This window comes from Nipponia nippon, unplaced genomic scaffold (genome assembly GCF_047370975.1).
Source record: "Nipponia nippon isolate SJK-2023a ecotype South Korea unplaced genomic scaffold, ASM4737097v1 scaffold_6, whole genome shotgun sequence".
NCBI lineage: Eukaryota > Metazoa > Chordata > Aves > Pelecaniformes > Threskiornithidae > Nipponia > Nipponia nippon.
This window is the reverse complement of record NW_028262380.1, coordinates 29,539,353-29,562,548: the sequence shown is the minus strand read 5'-3', so window position 1 is coordinate 29,562,548 and position 23,196 is coordinate 29,539,353. Positions and strand designations below refer to the sequence as shown.

The following is a 23,196-nucleotide window of genomic DNA, read 5'->3' as shown; positions in this document are numbered from 1 at the left end:
TAAAGAAAAGCTCATTACTTGCATGCAGCAAGCACAGGGCATTGGGGGATTTTTTGGGGGAAAGTGGTTAACTATTTTTGAGCCAGGGTGAAAGCAGATTTATGAATATTTGAAGGGGTGTTCTGCTAAAACTAAAGAAGTAACTGTAGTCGTGCACAATTGCTGTTTCGTTTCCAGTGAGTAAGCTAGCAGCAGTACTACAGTTCAGACTCATTTTAACAATAATTTCAGTAAGTATGCGTGAATTTTTGTTACAGTATAACTGTAAAGCCTTTTTTCAGGGAAGTCGTACTTAGCTCTTATGGTTCAAGACCCAGTCTAACAGACGAGACATTTAAGCTATGTCTGTCTTCAGTATGTCATTCTCGAGATTCATATTAAGTCCTTTAGTGCTCTGTACTGTAAAATATTAGGTATATTAGCCTGTGCCAAGTCAGTTAACTGGAATCCCCCACTGGAATTGGGGGGGGGGCACTGAAGGCTTAAACTTTATTCTTGTTGCTTTCATTACCCTAATATGTAACATTTAAATAATAGCTGTCCTATTGGAACCATACTGCTGTCTGTTTAAAAGAGAGGAAAAATGCAATTCATGTTTTGCTTCATCTGTGTTACTTTAATGTTATAATTTCTTTTTTCTCTTTCCTTTTTCTTCCCTTTTTTGCTGTTGAAGAGGATGAATATCGGCCTCAGAGTCTTCCTTGTCATAGCAGACAGCTTGCAGCAGAAAGATGGTGAACCACCAATGCCAACAACAGGAGTTGTTCTTCCCTCAGGAAATACTCTGCGTGTGAAGAAAATTTTTCTCAATAAAACACTGACAGATGAGGAAGCGAAAGTTATAGGTATGCTGTATTTTGTAAGTTGGCATTCCAGTATGTGCGTACATGTTCTCCATTATTCTCGAGCAGTACATTTGTGTAACTTTATTTCTGTATTTATTTTAATTGTTAGCGAGAATCTAATGATAGTCTGTTTCAGCAGAATTGCTGTGATTCTTTAAAGAGGGCTGCTAGACAATATTGACCTTCTGGTGTCTGAGACCAAATCCATGGCTTCTTTTGAAGTGTTTTGCACTGCCAAATTGGCACAACGAAGCCTGAGTGCAAGTAGTGTGGTAAATAGCACGGCAGTTTTTGTTCCCTTGATGTCACTCTAGAATGTCCTAAATGTCCCACAGCTGAAGTGGAGTAAGACAATTTTGATCCCTGTGCTCTATTGATCTTCTGTGGATGAGGTAGTTGTCTCTAAAGGACTGTTTCAACATGTAAAATTTAAACTAGAATTCAAATGCTCAGAATTGGGAGAACAGAAAAGCAACTAATGGTTGCTTCCTTGTTTATGTTCTTTCTGAAAGAAACTTCTACTTTCATATAATACCTCCTACTACTCATTTAACGTGCACTTCTTTTGACACTTAAAGTATGTGTTTCGTGTCGTTCTTTTGTACAAGAAGAAATTTGTCCTAAGCTGAATAGGTCGCAAATATTTTAATAAAAATGTGAAAATTAAATGGGAACAAATGAAAGAGGTTGATTGGAACTCTTTGGCTTTTCAGGAATGTCCATATACTACCCTCAAGTCAGAAAAGCGCTAGATAGCATTCTTAGGCATTTGGACAAAGAAGTTGGAAGGCCCATGTGCATGACTAGTGTGCAGATGTCCAATAAAGAACCTGAAGACATGATTACGTATGTACTGAATTACAATATTTTCACTGTCACAGTTACATCATATTATTTTTATGCTGTAATGTTGAAGATGACATCATTAATGCATTACAATTGTTGGCTTTCTACTTGACTGTTAAATGAATGCAAATTTCATTAATTAATGATAAAAATTTTTGTTAGGTCCTTAGTTTTGACATGAAATCGAAGATATTTGTGATGTACTGAAGTAGATTTTCCTGTTGTTTTGTTGGTTATAAACTGTTTTTGTAGGGGTGAGAGAAAACCTAAGATAGATTTGTTCAGAACTTGTATTGCTGCTATCCCGAGACTGATTCCAGATGGCATGAGCAGGACTGACCTCATTGAATTGCTTGCAAGGTAAGGGAAATTAAATTCTGCTGTTAGCGGATGTTCCTTTTTAAATGCTGTGTGTATAAGAGTTTGTCAGTGCACTATGTAGTGTGAGTCCACTGCATGCAGAATCCGTTCTTCCTATTCCTGCCTACCTTCTGCAGTTGGTCAAGTGCTACTGGCCAGAGTAGCAGGAGGTAAATTTATTCTGAAGATCTTGCACTTTTTTTCAGAGAGAATTTTTTTGAAAAGTAGGAGTTTATTTCTGTTGCTTTGGTTTTTGAACTTGTCTTTATGTTTTTGTTACTACTGTCTCCTTTTTCCCTTTTTTATTTTATTTTTTTTCTTTCTACTGCTAATACTGTAAATTACCATAAAGGCATTCTTGTTTGACATTACCAGAATGTGAGACAGACACTTCCGGGAAGATTTTTTTCTTGTTTTCTACTAATCCTGCTTCCTTTTTCCATTTTTTTGATCCAACACTACCCATATTCTTACATCTCTTATCTCAGTTTAAATTGAATGTGCCTTATCAGTACTGATAAGTAGTTGAGACAACTGGACAGCCAGGTGTTTGCAGGTGGGTAAACTGAGCATTCAATGAGAATACGTAGTTGTGGTACATGCAGGCAGTCTTTATGTATTACTAGAGGGATAAACTTTCCTCCTCTTTATTTTTTTAATACAAGAATGGTCTTGGTGCAGAAATACAGGATAGCTTTTAGCTTTGAAATTATAAATCCATTTCCCTATAATGTGTTGAGTTACATATATAAAAAATTAGTAATAATGTGAGAGAATAAGATTTTTCTAACACCTTTTCTTCAGTGTCAAAAATCACATAAAAGACATGAAGTACTAAACAATAATACAGTACTGGATAAGTTTCTTCCACCATAGTGGGCTGAGACATATTTTTAAGTACATATTCAAAGGGGTTTTTTTGTGAGTTTTTTCTCCTATGCAAAGTAAAGCTGCTTTATCTGCAAAAATAATCTGTTCTTTTCAATTTTAATTTGAACAAAACAACCTGTACATCACAGGGTGGCTCCCAACTGCGTTCTAAGGTGGTTGCTCAGATGCATGCAAAGATGTGCCTATATGAAAGACTTGACCATCTCTCTTGAAAACTATTTGTTTATACTGAGTTTTGTGGAGTCTTGTATTATTTTGCTGTAGTAATAACGCCTTCTGTTAGTAGCCAGTTTCAGATATTCAATGCAGAAAATGCATCTATGTGGAAGTATTCTACATTGTACATTAAAGAAGGAAGAGTTAACACTAAACTTCAATTTAAAAGGCTGGTTAAGAGTATGCCAATCTAGGGTGATGATACCGGTATTTTTTCTAAACAGGCTGACAATTCATATGGATGAAGAACTTCGTGCCTTGGCTTTCAATACTCTCCAAGCATTAATGCTTGATTTTCCAGATTGGCGGGAAGATGTTCTTTCAGGATTTGTATATTTTATTGTGCGTGAAGTGACTGATGTCCACCCAACGCTTCTTGACAATGCAGTAAAAATGTTAGTGCAGCTCATAAATCAGTGGAAACAAGCAGCCCAAATGCACAATAAAAATCAAGATTCTCAGGTATTTCTAAATAAGGTCCTTTGATGTTAAAACGTGGTTTGAATCTACATACAATTTTATGAGTAGGCTTTATTGGTTTTGTTAAGTAGTAAAAATTCAGCTTACTTTCCTAAAGTGCTTGAAGATTTTTAGACCTATTATTTTAAATCAGCATTTTTGCCAAAAAATTACTTTAATAATATTAAGTATTCCCTAAACACTAATTCATGGCCACATTTTTGCTTACATCAAAAGTCATCGTGTAACTGGAAATACATTAAGTAGGAGTGGTTAAACAGTAGAAGTAGAAAAAAAGCATCATTTTTTACAAGCAAACAGAAAGGGTTCAAATAATTTTATTTTATACAATCCTGTACGTAAGAGTATTACTTATTTATTTTTAATTTTGCCCTCACCACATCGTTCTCATGAGAAAGTGAAATAAGAAAGACTTTCTTGTGATATTTGTTTGGACTGAATTCAGAGAGATACCAAAAAGTTGTTGACATGCCATTCTCATAATGCAAAATTTGACTAGTAGCCAAACAAGATCTAAATACCTTATGATTAATTCTGCCGTTGCCAATAATGGAACTATAGCTTGGTTGTGTTTACTTTTTTCTTAATTTGCTTAACTTCTGTGATCTTTTTCTTAGCGTGGTGTATCCAATGGGGCTGCCCATACCCTTCCTCTGGAGAGGACCCTTTATTCCAGTGTATTTCACGTGGTGGAAGGCTTTGCTTTGGTCATCCTTTGCAGCACAAGGCCTGCCACCAGGAGATTAGCTGTTAGCGTTCTCAGAGAAATAAGGGCCTTGTTCACACTTTTAGAAATTTCTAAGGTAAGAATCGATGACCCATTCTTGTGACTGCCTAATGAAACTGCTTTTCTCTTGACTTTCTTTGAGCTTTTTATGCTTTGCGTTTTGTCTTTTGTAGAGTGATGATGAGTTGGCTATAGATGTAATGGACAGACTAAGTGCTACCATCCTGGAGAGTTTCATACATCTCACTGGGGCTGACCAGGTAGGAGAGGTATTATGTTAAGTTGGATGTAAGATGAGGTAATTCTGCAAAACTGTCCCAAATAAATTGTATATATTTTAAAAAATAGTGTCACTATGTTCATGCTAACTTTATCAACAATTTATCACCTTAAAAAAACAAACCAACCCAACCAACCAAAAAAAAAACTGAAGGAGTTTTGTGAGGCTGACACCACCACTTTCTGATCAAGAGTGTGTTGTTATAACCACCATATACACACAGACAGCTATATCTAGATCTGTTCTTTCTCATCTTGCTCATAGATTAGAATTTCTTTGAAGCGAAGACCACTGCCTTTTTCTGCAGTGATACAGTGTCTAACAGTCAATGTGTCCTTTATCCATGATGAAAGCTATAATAACTGTTAATGAATAACAACTGAATTCCATGTTTATATATTTATCATTAACTCTTAAGTATCAAGGAGAAGCTCTTCTAATTTTAGGTTTAGGAAACAAGTTGGAATTCAGTAGTAAAGCTTTTAGAGTCTGGAATCTTTCGGAAGAATGAAGTTGTCATGAGTGAAAAGGCCTTTTTCTAGAATTTACTCTTTCCTAATATCTGGTTCCTTCCCAAACAGCATGTTTATGTAACTGTCTACATTAGGAACCTCTGTTAAAAAAAAGGAAAAAAAAAAAGTAAATTAAGTAATGTGTTCTATCTATTCTGAACGTAGTTTTGACGCTGATACTTTATTAGATATTCAACAATGAAGAGATTGTTATTTAATATACATGGATATTAAATACTGCCTTGTTCTTTTTTTTTTTTTATGCATACAGACTACTTTACTGTACTGTCCCAGTTCAATAGATTTACAAAATCTGGCTGACTGGAATTCCTCCCCAATCAGCCACCAGTTTGATGTGGTCAGTCCATCACATATATGGATATTTGCACATGTGACTCAAGGCCAAGATCCATGGATTATAAGCCTCTCAAGTTTTATGAAACAGGAAAATCTTCCAAAACACTGCCCAACAGCTGTAAGCTATGCTTGGACATTTGCTTATACCAGACTCCAACTGCTGTCTCCGCAAGTCGATATAAAGTAAGTTAATTTCTAAAGTAAATACAATATAATATATTGAGTATTCTTTCAAGATTTATCATCATTGTAATGTCATTATGTTTCAGTGAGGTGACATATGCACCATTAATATTTTCTGTGGGTTTAATTCAGCTTCATATAGCAAAAAATTAAAACAGTTCTATCTGGAAAAAAGTTTTCTGCTGTAAAGATTAATTCATGCATTTGGACAGATCATAGTTCAACAGGTTTCGCTATAAAAGCATGTATTATTGATGTACAGGTCTATTCTGAAAAAATTATTCAGAGTTTATTATGTTAACAATTTTGGAAGCAATGACATACATAATTGAAAAATAAATTCAGTAGAAAAGTAAAAGGAAACCTGGTAAGCTTTATTTACTATACTGACCTTTTTTTTTTAAATAGCAGCCCTATCAATGCAAAGAAAGTGAATACTACTACAAGCAGTGACTCCTATATTGGGCTCTGGAGAAACTACCTGATTCTTTGCTGCAGTGCAGCATCTTCTTCAAACTCCTCCACCTCCACAGGCTCTGTGAGATGTTCCCCTCCTGAGACGCTGGCGTCTACTCCTGACAGTGGTTATAGCATTGATTCAAGAGTAGGTTCTTCTAATGCTTACTGTAAATAAGTCTACATGTTACTGGAAGTAGAAACACCTGAGGCTTATAATAAGTATCGTGATTCTTAGAAACTTGTGTAGTTTGTCTGAAAATGTGTTTTAGTATACATTTGTGTTTCATTTGTTTTGGATAGGGCTTCTGCTCACTTCTCACAATCTGGGCTGTAGAGGCTTTTCTGCTTATGTTTTTTAACACAGAATCTAATGATGTCATGAAAACATTAACCCAATCTCAAAGCCTTATCTAGTGGTAATGAGGAAATGTTTTGTTTACCATTAAGGGTGTTTTTTACAAGTCTTCTTGACTTCTGCTATTCTGAGCAAATAGCCTCTCACTTCAGTAATTGAAGCAGTGACCTATTCAGGCATGATGTATCTTATAATGTTTTTCCCAACCACAGACAGTTTTCTGTCTGTCTTGCTTCACATCACCTGCAGATCTTTTTTTTTCTTCTTTGCTGCTTTTTGTTCTTCTCCTTTTTGGCTTCCTGTAGAAGCTACCGTAGAGGTGAAGATAATTCATGGACTATGCAGCAGATTTTTGGCAGAAGCAGCCTATTCCACTTGTTTGTTACCAAGATCCTTTGCCTAAATCTGAGAAACTGTAGACTGAAAGCTTTGCTCTCTTTGAGAGCTGCAATGGAGTCTAAGGAGTCAGACACCAGAAGTCCGCTTCCTCTCCCTAAGGAGGATAGATACACTAAACATGCAAAGCATCTGTTTATCGTGTTGAACCATTCATTGTCACCTGACAATGAAAATTCAACTATACAAGGAATGGAGAAGTAGTTAATACTACTTTACTATTTCAGAAAGTCTTTTTCCATGTCAAAGATCAAAAATTTCATTTTTATCATTTTAAGTCACTGATCAGTGTAAGGCGACTGTTAAATTACAGCAGATGTTTTAATGTCACATCACCTGATTGTTTGGTAACTACTTCATTCTGTTTTATTCTTGTTTTCTTAGATCATTGGCATTCCATCCCCTTCCTCCCTGTTTAAGCACATAGTTCCAATGATGCGCTCTGAGAGCATGGAAATTACAGAATCCCTTGTGCTGGGACTTGGCAGGACCAACCCAGGAGCTTTTAGGTAACTGTTGTGTTTCATCTATTTTTATGCTAATTGATTACAAAGCTGGGGAATCAGAGCTCAGAAAAAAAAGGTTTGCTTTCTTTTCCTCTTAAGAATTTTAAAAAAGCTGTGAAAACTGATTACCATTGTCTTCTCTAGCATTTAGTGGTGTAACAAAGATTATTGGAGGTGGAACTAATTTTATGTAGAGGTCATTTCTGCATAAAGAAAAAGAAGCTAGTTGAAACAACAAACAGCTGCCTTTTATTGATATTAAAGGCTGCCCTTACATGAAAGAACAGACTGTGTGGACTATTAACATTTGAAATGTCAATTATAATTGTGTTTGTAAGAGTTACTAAACTCTTCTTATTGGTATTGCCAACAAACGTGTTTCTGAGCTCTTTTTGCGTGGGAGATTCATGATAACTATATTCTAAAAAGAGATTTTTTGGATCAAGGTGAAAAAAATAGCAGTTACAACTGTTTTCCGAGTAGTGCTGAAGCTTCTGAAATTTGTGGTGCATCCCTCTCCCCCCCCCTTTTCTTTTTTTCCTGAGTAAACTTCCTGTAACTTTATAACCAATACACCTTTCTCATATGTTGTACTGATGACAAGTCCATGTGGATTAGTTTGGGTGCTGGTAACTGTGATCTACTGTACCAGAATTAAATTTGTGCCAAGTCACTTGTTCTGTCCATTTAATTTCACACATTGTGTTCAACATATTTGGGTTCAGCTCATAATCCAAAACTTTTGGTTACCCTATTGTGACAAGTCTTTATATAAATGTCAAATTCAAAATGGTCTATCTAGCCATCATGGCATTTCTACCTCAACTGAAATTTACTTTTCTTCAGATCCTAATGTACTGTACTGTCAATGTGTAGCACAAATCCACTGAGGTGAAGAGGCAGCTCTGTGCCAGGAAGCCATGAGTTTTAAAATGCATCTCTGTGCCACTGTCCTCAACCGACAACTCTCTCTTTATGGGGGATGGATGGAGAACATCTGAGGGGAAGAAAACTTCCTGGGAAGGCCAGTGCTCAGCATAAGGTGTTCTCTGGCAGCAGCCAGCCTCTTATAATGAAGAGTTATGAAGTTGTACCATACTGTAATAACCAGCTCTGCTTCTGCAGAAGCAACCAGGGATTTCTAACACTCTTGATTTTGAATGAGATGATGCTTCTCTCCAATCACTTGTGTCCCATATTATGGCAGATGAGGAGCCAAAGATCTATTTGAAACCGTAATGCCAAGTTCTCAGTTATAGTATTCTGTTTTACTCCTTTGATAATCTTCTAATTGTATATCGTGTCTGACTTTACTCTCCTACCAGGAGAAAAGTAAGACTTTGTCCGATGATCCTGAAAATCTGCTGAACAGTTTAAATCATAGTTGTGCTCTACAAGTCTAGAAAATGCTTTCGGAAAGGATTTCACCAGATATCCTTGTTTTCTAAATTAGAAACGATTCTTTCAGCAAACTTAAAAAAAAAAAAAAAAAATATGTGTGTGTGTATATATATATATATATATCTCAGAAATCAGTCTTCTGATTTCTTTGTTCTGAATTATAAGTTTTGTTTCTGATGACCAGCTTTTTTCCTCTGTCCAATGTGCATACTCACACCAGATGCTAACTGTAGCCCATCCTTCACCATTGCAGCTCTCTGCTGATTTGTTGTTTTGGTTTTGGTTTTTTAAGCACTGTTCCTCTGCATTTGGTATGTTTTATTCATGAACTTTTTTCTTTATAGATTATATGTATATGCAGTCCACTTAAGCTTGCTAGAATATTCTTTTTCTCTTTTGTTTTCTATTACTGATCACATGAACTTGTCTAGGTGTCTCTTGCTCTCCACTGGAAGCTGACCTTTTACTATGTTGTAGCACAAAAAAAGCTTCTTCCAAATTCTTTTCTGTTTTTTCTACATTTGAAAGAAAGTATAAACCAATCCCTAACCATGCTTTAAGTCTCTTGTAATTGAGTACACTGCAAAAGTTTGTGCAGCTTTCTGATCAGCTGGACCCATTCTCTTGAAGGGAGGAACTTTGAATGATGTAGCAGAGGAGTCAGTCATTTACTATGATAACTTGAAGTAATGTGTAGTTTTGCTAGGTCTGAATTACAATAGCACAGGAAGTAGAAAAATGTGTCACACTCCAACAAATCTAAAGTGGAGGTGGTAGTTAGTGTATTAACAAATATTACAGTAAAAACAGTATGTTTTTACCTTAGTATTCTGTCTGCATAGATCTGTACTACTGATCTCTTTCCCCTTTCCCTGCCCCCTTTTTGGAGTTGTAAGAGTCTCAGTTTGGCAGAAGGAACTGAGTAGTAATAAAGACTGTGGAGCTTCAGAACAAATAGGGAATGTAACCACAGCATCAAAGCATGTTTCAGTTTTCATAGAGACTAGTCTGACTTCTGTCAGCATAGCATTATTGGCCTTAAAGAAACAATCTTTATTAACGACTAAATGCATCATGACAACTGAAAGAGTGTTGTATGATAAGCTGCCAACATTTTTTTTTTTTCCTAATAGTATCTTTGCACCATAAGGCTTTGTTCAACCCTGAATATGAAAATAAATGAAAATAATCTGTGACAGAAATACGCCATAATACTTGGTGAATGCAAATTTAGTGGTAATTATTGAGAAATCCGTTTGGTAGTCTGTCTTTAAATTAGGAAAATATCTTTCTAGGAAACATCTCTTTTAAATGCTGATTTCAGAAAGCTACAGTTAAAGAAGGAAAATCTGAGGGTGTTCTAAGTTATATTGTAACACTAGTTGCTGTGAAACATCTTTCAGTTGAGATTTTAATTTTATGGTTGTTTTTATCCTTTTAATTCTTTTATTTTAATTCAGGGAACTAATAGAAGAATTACATCCTATAATTAAGGAAGCACTTGAAAGAAGGCCAGAGGTAATTAGATTTTTTCCACTATATTCAGTACACAGTTTTAACTACCTTCTCACAAACAATAGTAAAGAGATGTTAGTTATGTTCTTTAATTTCTGTACGTAAAAGCTGTCAGTCTACCAGATAAAAAGGTGAGATTTTACTTTTTAAAATGATTGTGAGGTGTTTACATTAGAAGAGCTTTGTGTTCGTTTTTGAGCTCTGTATTATTCCTGTATCAAAGAGGTTTTGTTTCAAATGATGAAAAAAATTACTGTAACCTATTCCACATTCTTTTAATTCCTTTTACCTAAGCATAGTTTTACACAGTTGTTACTGTGTTGTATCATCAGTAACATGCCCACAATTAATACTACCTAAGATACAGAATTGAGTTCTACTGTCTACCAACTTTATTTTTTTTTTTTAATTAAAAAGGCTTTAAGCTCACCTTACTGACTGCTGTGAGTAAAATTTTCTGATGGAGAGCATGTTTTACAGCAGGGTTTAGAAGCCCCAGTAGGTATTCATAGAAATAATAATCTCTGCAAACACAAACTCAGAGATGATTACTCTAGTATTTTTTGTGCTAACTGTCATATTCTTATTAGTAACAAATTGGTAATTAAGTACAGATGATGGAAACGAACATCACTCCTGTTTCAAAATGTTACTGGGCTATAGTGTGTTTTGTCCGTCTTGCATGCAAATATGTAGAAAGATTGGCGTTTGTACTTCAGTTCATCATTTTATATGTTGCACTTTGCGACAGGAGACTGATAAAAAACATTATTTTGATAATATATGTAATAGCAAACCTAGTATATCTTGGAGTTGCAACAGGGAAAAATTTTGTTCATTGTCTGGTTTATTCAAATTGCTAGCAATTTTGGTAACTCACCTTAAAAGGTTGGCACCTCTGATAATTGATGCCAGTTGTAGTACAAATATAATAATGCTTTTGTATGCCACGCTGGTTTTATACTTAGTTTTTCCTCTGCTTCATTTAATTTTGTGTTTTCTCTGTTGAATAGAACATGAAACGGCGCAGGCGTCGAGATATTTTACGAGTACAACTAGTACGAATATTTGAACTGTTGGCAGATGCTGGTGTCATTAGTCACAGGTAGGGGCGGCACTGATGAGAAGATGTTGTGTATGCTTCTGAACTAAGTCACTAGTATTCTTATGACCCAGTATAACAAGTATGCAAAATTCTTCAGTCAGTTTTACTATACCACTAAAGAAACAGACATGGTTTTATAAAACTTTGAATTTTGCAGGCTTTCTAATCCCTCCATCCCCCATGCTTTTTGTCACAGTGGTCTGTGTTTTATTTAATATGCTACTATTCCCTGGGACATTGCTTTGAACAGGCAGTATGTCACGTTCCTTGTTGTTTATGTGTGTTCAAACATCATACCACTTACGCGAATCAGAAAACACAAGTTACAACTATTCTGTAATCAGTCTGGAATTCCTCCTCACCTGGAGTCCTGATGCTAGTCAGCGTGTCCTATGCAGAGAAAGCTACTGCTCATTAATATTGGACCTTTTTCTTTCTGAGGGAGGCAGAATGTTAACTGGGTTGGCTTTTTTTCTCAGTTTACCCTACTTGTATAGGGACACTTTAAAAGAAGACTTAAAATTCTGGCACGTTTTACAAGTCTCTTCCAAATTTTTTTCTATGCAGGTGGAAATGTGTAAGAGCAAGTAGGCTAGGAGACTGGCTAGGCTAGCTCCTCCCATTCTGTTAGACAGCGATACTTAAATATTTATTTATCAACCTTATCAATGTAATCAGTGTGAAATTCTCCATCTTTAAGCAAGCTGCTACAGTATATTTCAGAATGTTGCCTCAGCAGCGTTGCTATAAGGCCTTTCTTCTTTTCGGCATGCTGATTTTTCAGAGTGCAGCCATTAAAATCATACTCTCCCTTCTTATCTTTTAAGGGACTCACTGGTGTTTAATTAGCATATGTAAAATATCTCCTAACCACAGTCTGCACCCTGGAACTTTGTCAGCTTTTCTCTCTGAGGCCAGTCTGACTCTGTGGTGGAAGCTAGCAAGCAATTCAGGGCTACCATAAACCTCCTCATCTTGCCTTTGGTGTGGAAGGCATACTTTTTAGTTATCTTCAGTACAAATGTGGAAAGACGGTGGAGGGAGCTGAGAGGAAAGGAATCGGCCTTCTAACAATTGATTTTGAAAGGAGGGCAGGTTTGAATCACGTGCAGTCTTTAATGTCCTTATTTAGTTTAGTACTGACGTCTAGTCAGCTGCTAAAGCAACGAAGATGGGAAATGCATATATAAAATGACCAAATTGCTTTCATTTGCTAATAGTCAATAGCATGTCATGAAGTACTGAACATCTTGACTGACTCCCAAAAATTAGTAGGTAATATAGATGTCTATAGTCAAGTAGTGGTAATTATTTTCTCTGGTTTACAAATTGCATGGAGATCAGGGCGGGGAGAGGTGTTGGTTGTTTGGGATTTTTTATTATTATTTTTAACACTCGTCTCCAGTATAAGAACTAATTCTGTGGAAGGATGAGTGACTACTGATAGTGAGGCTTGATTATTAGCTTGCTTTCACTGGAGCTTTTTATTTAACACTGAAATAGAAGCTGGGTGAAGAAATTACTTTAAATTAAATATTTCCAGTGATGACGTTGTAGGTTTTTTTAAAGAGAAAAAAAATAAGGATTGTTTTCAAAAATCGTTGTATGTAGCATACTATTTGATTTTTTAATTTTGTTTTTAAGTGCAAGTGGTGGCCTTGATAATGAAACACATTCCCTCAACAACACTTTACTTGAGTATGTAGATCTAACAAGACAACTCCTAGAAGCAGAAAATGAAAAGGATTCTGATACATTGAAAGATATACGATGCCATTTTAGTGCCTTAGTGGCAAATATCATTCAAAATGTTCCAGGTATGTAAAAATGCTGTAATAACTTCTGATGACTGTCTTTAATATGCAGTACATTAAAAAAAAAAAAAACCAAAACGAAACCAACCAAGAAAACCAAACAAAAACTAAACAAACTGAAATCCACTTTTTCTCTGAAGTTTCAGAATACTGTCATAAAAATAATTTATGCCATCAGTTTTGTATATAACTTTAGCAGCATGAGTTTTTAAGAGGGATTTTTGGTACTGTCTGGAAGCATGCAAGTAATTTTCTTATTTAGCAAAAGTCTTGTTGGTTGGCAGTGCATTTACATTTTCTAGACTAATAAATAGCTTACTCTTGTACACTAGTGGTATTAAACAAGACAATAGTAAACCTACATCCAGCTATTACAATGTTGAAATAATGTGTCTTTACATTGATTTTTCCTTTTATAGTCATTGTTTGGGTCTGTTTCTGTTTTATGTACTTTATTTTAAAGAATGACAGGAGGATTGTGTCTAACTGTGTTCTTTTCTTACAGTACACCAGAGAAGAAGTGTCTTTCCACAGCAGAGTCTACGCCACAGTCTATTTATGTTGTTCAGTCATTGGGCAGGTCCTTTTAGTATCATGTTTACTCCCCTGGACAGATACAGTGATAGGAACATGCGAATAAACAGACACCAATACTGTGCATTAAAGGTATGGTAGCACTTTTTGAATTTCAGAAATAGATTGTTATGTTGACTTTTGTAATGCAAATTTAACATTTGAGCTTTTTGGATGTGGTTTTCGCGTTCATGTTGCCATTCATGACTTAGTTCTTTTTCTCTTCTGCCTACATGTAAATTTATGACAGTTGAGCTTTTTCCATACTGTAACTATCACACTTGCTATAGGAATTTCTTAAAATTACTACTAAAAGTTCACATCCTGTGACTTCAGTCCTCAGTTGGCTAAGGAGAAAGGCTTTCATGTAAAAGTACATTAACAATCAAACTGACATATTAAGTCCTACATATGTCAGCATTTCAGTATTGACAATTTCTTGTATTTGGGAGTTGAGAAAAATATGATCTGATAATTTCTTGAATAAGATGTTAGTTTTTTATTAACTTTGGTCTTCCTCCCTTGACTGAATAGAAGTTAGTTTTCTGATATTTTAATGGACTTGGTAAAAGCACTTCCTGTATCTGAGTTATTAAAATGTAGTGTTTTTTAATTACTTTCTAAAGGCTATGTCTGCTGTACTGTGTTGTGGCCCTGTTGCAGATAACGTCGGGCTCTCATCTGATGGCTATTTATACAAATGGCTGGATAATATTTTGGATTCGCAAGATAAAAAGGTAATAAAGGCAATGTCGACATCAGTTTGCAACTATCGGTGCCTTCAACCTGTGCTTTAATGAATTCTGCGTTCAGATTGGCCTAAGCGCTTTAGAGTGGCTTAAGCTCAAAGCTGTTTTAGTAGTGCATATTTTTGCACTGTCCATAATGCGTGTATTCACCCTGTTGAGGAAGGCAGTCCCTAATCACAGTCTAAGAACAGACAAAAAAGAATGGAAGAGGAAAGGACAAAGAGTGAAATCTTGTGTATTGTTTACAAACTAATCATCTCGGTTAAGTTGTAGTAATAAGCAGATCTCTTAGAAATTTCAAGGAGACGAGATTTCGAACATGAACTCTTGTGTGACTGTAGAGTCCATTGGGGGTCCTGCAGAGTTATGAAGACCAAGCTTTACATCTAAACAGTAAGGCAAGCTTTAGATCCAAAAGACAGGGCCTCCATTGCAATAATACTATGACTACATAAAAATACAGGAGAACGTGCAAGTCTCCATGTAGATCTGTCCTATTGGAATTCCTGCATATGTTTAAGTGCTTTTCTGTATCTGATGCTCTCAGGTCAGTGTGCAGCTTGTAGTAAGTGAAAATAGTAAATAGCTCAAGGTGGCCTTGGAACTGAGGGGAAAAAAAGTCAATAGAGCTATCTAGTTATTTGCTTCAATAATTTATGACTGTGTGTGTAAGTTGAACATTAAACAGTTTGATAGAATTACCTGTTGTTATTTTAAGCTGTGGTCTCATTGTTTTTAGATGGAAGAAATTTTGTGTATGGCAGGGTTTTTTGTTTGTTTTTTTTTTTTTTAATTAAATATCTATTTCCTGATTTTATGCCATTTTTGTAAGTTGGTCTTTTTTTCTATATTTGTAAATAGATATTGGTTCTTTTCTGGAATACAGGTTCACCAGCTAGGCTGTGAGGCAGTCATGCTGCTCTTGGAACTCAACCCTGACCAGAGTAACCTCATGTACTGGGCTGTAGACCGGTGTTACACAGGTTCCAAGCGGGTAGCAGCTGGCTGTTTTAAAGCTATAGCCAGCGTGTTCCAAAACAGGTACTACAGCATTTTTCAAAACTTTAACCATTCATTTTCAAAGTGTGCTTTCATGTAGAACTGGGTTTTTTCCTCTCCCAAAGAGAAAAGATCACCCCTGGTTTTGTGGATGTGTTACTAGAGAAACTTTTCAAAATGTTACGTTATCTCATACCATGTCCTCTGTAAATTAAACTTTAATAAATTCAAATTTTAAAAAGCCGAATGTAATTTTACTTATTTCACACTTGCACTTTTTCCCTAGGGATTACCAGTGTGATACAGTGACCCTCCTGAATCTGATACTTTTTAAAGCAGCTGATTCTACTAGGGCTATCTATGAAGTTGCTATGCAACTATTACAGGTTTGTAAGCTAATTTTGATTGATTTTTTTTTTCTTTTAAAATAAGAATTGTCCCTGTGCATTAAAAAAAAAAAATCTGTTATTTGATTGTCCTTTCAGTAAGGAAAGAAAAGGTATATATTTTTTTTCTTCTCTGTTTTAGTGCATAGTTAGGCCAGATCCTTACTTGGCACAAATAGACTTCAGTGGAAGTGTGTCTGTTTTCATGAACTAAGCACTCAAGACTTGTATTTTCATAATATCTGCTTTTTCAAGAGACAGAACCTAAATGAAGATTCTTCTGGTTTGGCCCTGAAACAGTGGTGTATAGCTCCATTTGTCCAAAAGCACCTCAGAGACAAGTATATTGCTTCCTGTCCCTTTACTCTGTCTGCTGGAGTAGCAGTCAGTTTTCTGATTTTTGCATTAACACCAAACACTTTTTCATCCATCTGTGTGGAGAGATGATAGTGAAAATCTTGTTAGCCATTGAATTTACTTTTGTATATTCCTTTCTAAGGTCACTTAGGGGTAAGCTTAATCTTACAGGCAGCATTAGTACTTAAAAATAAATAATAATAAATCTCTGCTGCTTGGGGCTCAGACCACCACAAGTCTTTGAGGTTTTTTCGAAGGTTTTTGTTGTCAGGTAAATTCAGCAGTGAAGTCCCCACTGAAGTCACACCCCTGTTGATATGTCAGCACTCACATCACCCTCCCTTTCAGCCCTATCTTTCTTCTCAAGTGAACACCGTTGCTTAAAATCAGCCAAAAATTACTTTTAAAGTATCAAACTGCTTTAGTCTCCTGCTGCATCTCTGCCACATCAAAGATTACATTGCTCCTATCAATGTCTCACAGATGAGCAGAAATTGATATTGTTTGGAAGTACAAGTGTTCGATAGTATTTTACGTTCTGTTATAGAGAAATTTATATTTAATGCGGTATGTTGTGAAAGCATATTTCTGAAATGTATTGCTGGAAACTCATCAAGTGGAATGAGTCTTAGCTAGTCTTCTATGAAATTACCACAGTGCTGGCAAATACTGTATATGTATGGAGATCTGCATAGATAGGAAACATTAAATGAGAGTAGAAACATGAATTTAAAAGGTGATTTTATATAAAGATTTTCATTGTAGCTCTATACTTAGCTTCAAATTCTGAACATTACTGTTGTAGATCTTGGAACCAAAGATGTTCCGTTATGCTCACAAACTGGAAGTTCAGCGGACAGATGGGGTTTTGGGACAGCCTTCTCCTTTACCACATCTGTATTCTATGTCATATTATCAACTGTCAGAAGAATTAGCAAGGACTTATCCTGAACTAACACTTGCTATCTTCTCAGGTATGGTTTTAAAACAAAACAAAAAACTTAATAGGGTCAAAAGCATTGTACAAAATGTGTAATTCTTATTTTTCAGTAATGAGTTTATATGTAATTCACTAAAATCAGGACAACAAGATAACTCATAATGAATGGAAAAGATGGAATTTACTGAGTGACAATTTTTGTTTACTTGTATTTGAAATATATTCAGGAGGAAACAACATGAATCAAAGATACTTTCACTGACTTTCTAATAGCTATGAAAAATCATGTTAGAGAAATAATTTGCAACTGTTTTTAAGAATTATTCTTCTATTGTTCTTTCTAGTGTTTTCTTATTTACTGTAGATTGCTTAAAAATATTATTCCATAGCATTTTTAAACAATTGCAGAATAATAACCTCTTGCATCAATTAAAAAAACTACTAGGACTAATATGAGGAAGAAAAAATTTTAAGTGTTTTTTTGCCAAAGTTGGTATGTTTTTATATGCTCTGGGTTTTCCTCCAATTAGAGGAATATATATATGCGTATACTAATATGGTTTCTTCAACATACTGTTTGTCAGCAGTGTCTTCAATTAGCTCTACTGAAGACTGTGGACTTTATCATTATGAAATAGCACTAGTCAGCTGAACGAAAAAGTTATGCCTGTATCAGCATTACTTTATATCTGTATGGTCTACTGGGCTCATGGTGGTGGTTGTTACCAAAACAGTTCTCAATATTGATTTGCAATTCATGTACCTGCCTAATTTTTGAATGACAGAAGTAAGTCAAAGAATCCAAACGGCTCACCCAGCTGGGAGACAGGTAATGCTGCATTATCTGCTGCCGTGGATGAACAATATTGAGTTGGTAGACTTGAAACCTTTGCCAACCATTCGTCGGCAAGATGAAGATGAAGAAGATTCTTTGAAAGACAGAGAAATAATGGTGAACAGTAGACGATGGCTACGAGGAGAAGGCTGGGGATCACCACAGGCTACAGCTATGGTTCTGAACAATCTGATGTATATGACTGCAAAGGTAAAACGAACTACTTACGTGCTCCATCTTGTTCCAGTGGATTGTTGTGTTTAGGGTGCAAGAAAATACTGTTCAGAGATACCGTGTTACCAAACTTTCAAGAGTTATTGTTCATATTTGTTGAGTTGCTTATGTATACCCAAACTATACCATATAGTTTTGAGGTATTACAAGAAACATGTAATATGTAATATAACTGTTATAGTAATTGTTATATATAGTAACAATATATAACTGTTGTTTTGCAATATAGATATCTAGCTGGATAGATAATACCAAGTCGCGTGTATTCCTATGATCTCAAAACGGAGTTTTGGAACTGATCTTGTTGCCAGAGGCCGATAGACCCTCTTCCTTCCTGTGACAGCTACTTCCAACAGAGAAAAAGTATTGGTCACATGTAGTGCTTCTGCCAGTTCTTGATATCTTTGAATCCTACTGATGAGAGATCATGTTTTAAGCTACCAGTTAAAAACTCTTGGCAGCCTGTGGTCCATGGAATTTTATTCAGGATTGTCAGCAACTGGGAGAATGGGTCTCAGCTAAATTTAGATAGCTTTTTAAAATTTATATGCAAATAAATATATAAAAATAGAAATAAATTCACATATAAATAAATATTTATATTGTTATAATGCATAAAAGTATATATTATATATAAAAATATATAACACGTACAAATATGTTTAGATAAAGTTTTATATATTTATAGCTATAAAATAAAATAGTTATTTCCAGAATACGTCTATAAAAATGAATATACGTGAAAACTTCATTCTGGAATTTTAAAAAGGCAACAGCTTCTTACAGGATTTATGTCTCCTTTTGTAAAGCCTGTCCCACTTGGTCAATACAGATCACTTTCAAATACAATGTTTTCTACTGGAGTTTTCAGGAGAGATATTTATTTTGTTTTCTAGTATGGTGATGAAGTGGCTTGGTCAGAGATAGAAAATGTCTGGACTACTTTGGCAGACAGCTGGCCAAAGAATCTGAAAATAATTTTGCACTTCTTGATCAGTATCTGTGGAGTGAACAGCGAACCCAGCCTTTTGCCTTATGTGAGTATGTGATATGCCCCTCCTTAGTGCTATTGACATTTTAAAAATCAGTTGTGTGTCTAGCAGCAAAGATGACCAAACAAAAAACGTGAGGTAGGTTTTCTAGTATCAAAATCTCCAACCACGTAATAGTTTCAGCCCATATTTTATGACCACTAAATACTATGAACAAATCAAATTCAGTTCTTTTGTTTGAGTTACTTTGGACATCTGTGTCGAAATTGCAGTATCAGTTTCAGTTAAACTCGGCATTCATGGAATGAGCTTGAGAAAGGAAACAAACCAGAAGAGATATTGCACCTTAAAGATAGCTGAGGCTTCCTTAAGACAAGTTATTGACTATTGCAATTTACTCAAAGTGGCAAGTCTGAAACAGTCCACTAGCGATCCTATCAGTTACGAGTTGTCAAAATTGAGGGTATACTAGGTGGACCATAGACCTTATTTAGTGAGTAAATCATAAAAAATTGGAAACACTCGTTAGAATGTCTACGTCTGTCTTAGCATTTTTTGTTCCGTTGTCATAAAAATGAAACTTAGGAGTTTGATTGCTAAATTTAGGTTAATTTTATTAGGACTATACACTGAACAACTCCTTTCCATCATAAAACACAAATCTACTGCAGTAGTTGGTCTCGGTTCTTTAGTAAGAATTAAGGTAGTTCCATAAGTAATATTTTCGTTAGAAAATTATTATAGGTTTTGCTAATAGTCCTAAAAACTAGATATGAAGTGAACAATCAGGATCTATAATATTATTAAGTTCTTACTAAGGACAACTTAAGTTCTTCATGGATTGGCAATCATTTTATTGCAAATCAGGAAATCTAGCTTAATGTTGCAGCCCAAAATCTTTGTGTGTACAGTTTGTACAAGGTGACAAAATAATTCCATGAGTCAAACGCCTTGCATCACTTGCTTACTGTTCATTTTTGCATTCTCTCAAAAGGATTGAAATAAATCATTGAGCAGTAATGACTCAAGAAAATGTCAGAAGAAAAAAATATGAACTTACTGATGTCTAGAGTAATCACTGACTAGCAGCCATCTGCTGCTGCTTAGCAGTGACCAGGATTATTTTGATGAAGTAAGATGTAGCGGAGAATCCTTAATTACGATATGCTTAATAAAATATTGCTATAGTTAGGTGTTTATTCTTATCAGAGTATATAAAGGCCTCAAGCGTTTTAGGAATTAAATGTTTTTTCCCATGCTATAATTTAGGACAATCCTAAAAAGCAGACAGATAATATAGTAAAATAAAGCACCTGTCACACCATGTAGGGACAGTGTGATTATTCTCACATGACCACGTATTAAAACAAAAAAACCCCACCCCAAGCCCTCTCAAAACCGAATTTATTTTTTGTTAAAGCATATGTGAGAGCACTGCAGAATAATATGAGGAAAAATGAGATACCTGCTGGAAAAGAAATAGTGTAGAACACAACTGTGAAGTATCAAAAAGAAATTATATCAGAATACATTCACTCCAATGTTGATCCCAGATGTTGCTAAAACCTTTGTAAGAAAATCTTTTACTTCTTAAATAACTGTCATTGAACTCAGAAGACTTATTTTCTTACTCTTGTGATATGTTTCCGATGCTTGCAGCTGTTGACAGCTGTGAAAGCAATTTTCTTTGCTTTTAGAACTAGAGTAAGTTTCAGGTATCCTCATTTGCAGTGCAGGTAGATATTGATTGTAACAAGTTGCAGTATTCATATCTCTTATTCTCCTTTTTTTTTTTTTTTAATCAAGTCACTGCAATAAGAATTTTATTTATGTACATATACATATACTTGTTTTTGATGGCAGGTAAAGAAAGTTATTGTTTATTTGGGTAGAGATAAAACAATGCAACTACTAGAAGAGCTGGTGAGTGAACTTCAGCTTACAGATCCTGTCAGTTCAGGAGTCACCCACATGGATAATCCACCGTATTACCGGATTACTTCCAGTTACAAAATCCCCTCTGTCACTTCAGGTGAGAATTTATTAACTTAAACTTTTATTATTGTCAATGATCAACAGGCTGTTATCAATCAGTTATAATATTGGAGTTCATCTGTAAATATTCAATAGGAGTACACTGATCTGTTTCTAAAAATAAAATAAGGTACGAAGTTTGTTTTACAAGACCTGTAGTTTTTGGTGTACCCAGAGTTCTTATTAAAGAACATCTGATAGGTTCACAAGGCACAGGTTTATACTAACATGTGTTCAGATCTTGCACTGTTTACCCTCACTATGTTGCTTTTATGTCAATTCAGTCAAACTACTGGGAAATTTTATATAAGTTTAAATCCATGTAAGTTGTTATATTTTAAGTTCTGTTATGGACACAAGCTGCACCTGTAGGAATTTATTCAAGAGGATTTAAGTGAACTTACTTAGGAGAATTTATTTAGAAATAATTAACAATTAACAATAGATAAATCATCCAAAAAAAAACCCAACACTAAAAAAAAGTGTTTACCTCATGCTTCAATCCAAGAACATGCTGAGAAATGTGGGGAAAAGCTGTCTGGTTTTGGTGAAGCATCTTTCAAAGTGAGCCACAAAAGATATGGATGGGAGGGTATCTAAGCAAGGACTTAGCTTTTGTGCTGCAAAGCTGTCAATGTTATGAAGCAGCCTGGACCTATCACATAGGCATTATCTGGATCACAAGGTGGATGCATTGATATTGTTCATGAAAGTGTTTAAAAAGTATGAAAAAAAAATCTGGGGCTCTTGCACTTCAGTGTAATTGAGAGTAGCAAAATCTGTGGGGAGCGTGCAAAATTATTTCCCATTGTGGTCATCTATTTAGTGTGATGCTTGCAAGTCTCTCTTAAAAATAAATTGATACAAGCCTCACTGAAGGTTTTAATCCCTAATCTGTTTGTGATTTGAATTAACTGCATACCAAAGTCCATCTACATTTTACAGAATACTGCGAGGTATAGCATACAGGAAAGACATGACTAGGTCTCTAGATCCTGCTTCAAAACCAAGCCTTTCTACTTAATTTACATTGAAGACTCAGAGATTCCTGGAATGGATTCTTTTGATTTTTTCCAGTTAGTGAAATTATGGTAGCAGCTCAGAATCTTTTAGTCTAAACAACAATTTTTTTCTTGCACGTGGAAGTAATTTCTGTGGCTCAGTTTGTATTTTTGTGCGTTGCTGTAGTGTGAACCTGGTTAGGGCTCTTGGTATGGACAAGTAAATAAGGGTCATCGTGTAGTGCTTAAGACTGCTTTTCTTTTTTATTGACCCAATCTTTTTCTTTGTCCATAATTCACAGGTACCACTTCTAGTAGCAATACAATGGTAGCTCCCACAGATGGCAACCCTGACAGTAAACATATAAAAGACAATATTGAAGAGAAGTAAGTATCTCCACAAAGAGTAGTTATTAGTTGAATTACAGGAATTTCTGGTAGGTACTATAAATACTTGCACTTCAATGGCTCCAGGTATGTCTGCATTGCAGGAAATATATGATTGTAAGTTTTACAAGTTTTAAGGAACAGACCTGGAATACTATTTGGCATTAACAGTAGCAGCCTCAATTGTAATTTGAACTCAAAAAGCTGTAGAGGAAACTGAATAAATTAAGGGACCAATCCAGGTCAGACTTTGTATTGCTATAGCGATATTTTTATTGATGCCTAAATTAGCTACTATTACACTGGATTGTATGTGTTTACATAAGAGAAATTATACTGCAGATGGATATGGATACATTAAGGGCAAATGTTATTAGTTTAGTAATGTAGCCAATTTGCAAATTGGTTTCCTAGCTCACTAGAGAACAACAGTGCCGATGTGTAGAAAGCTGGTTTATTCT

General features: G+C 35.3%; 1 protein-coding gene across 12 annotated transcripts in view; it reads left to right on the top strand.

The window, feature by feature from the left end:
• Nucleotides 1-23,196, top strand: part of FRYL (FRY like transcription coactivator) — a 182,921-nt gene that overhangs the window by 109,602 nt on the left and 50,123 nt on the right. For 11 of the 12 annotated variants that reach the window (XR_015699536.1, XR_015699535.1, XM_087735820.1 and 8 more), the window contains 21 exons: nucleotides 674-845; nucleotides 1,559-1,691; nucleotides 1,944-2,051; nucleotides 3,383-3,620; nucleotides 4,256-4,441; nucleotides 4,539-4,625; nucleotides 5,429-5,697; nucleotides 6,106-6,301; nucleotides 7,292-7,416; nucleotides 10,275-10,332; nucleotides 11,343-11,434; nucleotides 13,079-13,251; nucleotides 13,754-13,914; nucleotides 14,448-14,558; nucleotides 15,457-15,611; nucleotides 15,856-15,955; nucleotides 17,118-17,286; nucleotides 18,038-18,297; nucleotides 19,218-19,358; nucleotides 21,177-21,345; nucleotides 22,651-22,735. Coding sequence is in view for 10 of the 12 variants with exons in the window: in XM_087735820.1 (XP_087591946.1) it covers nucleotides 674-845; nucleotides 1,559-1,691; nucleotides 1,944-2,051; nucleotides 3,383-3,620; nucleotides 4,256-4,441; nucleotides 4,539-4,625; nucleotides 5,429-5,697; nucleotides 6,106-6,301; nucleotides 7,292-7,416; nucleotides 10,275-10,332; nucleotides 11,343-11,434; nucleotides 13,079-13,251; nucleotides 13,754-13,914; nucleotides 14,448-14,558; nucleotides 15,457-15,611; nucleotides 15,856-15,955; nucleotides 17,118-17,286; nucleotides 18,038-18,297; nucleotides 19,218-19,358; nucleotides 21,177-21,345; nucleotides 22,651-22,735 (3,188 nt within the window). In the remaining 2 variants the exon portion in view is untranslated. The remainder of the gene's footprint in view (nucleotides 1-673; nucleotides 846-1,558; nucleotides 1,692-1,943; nucleotides 2,052-3,382; nucleotides 3,621-4,255; nucleotides 4,442-4,538; nucleotides 4,626-5,428; nucleotides 5,698-6,105; nucleotides 6,302-7,291; nucleotides 7,417-10,274; nucleotides 10,333-11,342; nucleotides 11,435-13,078; nucleotides 13,252-13,753; nucleotides 13,915-14,447; nucleotides 14,559-15,456; nucleotides 15,612-15,855; nucleotides 15,956-17,117; nucleotides 17,287-18,037; nucleotides 18,298-19,217; nucleotides 19,359-21,176; nucleotides 21,346-22,650; nucleotides 22,736-23,196) is intronic. The other variant, XM_087735813.1, reaches the window with a different exon arrangement.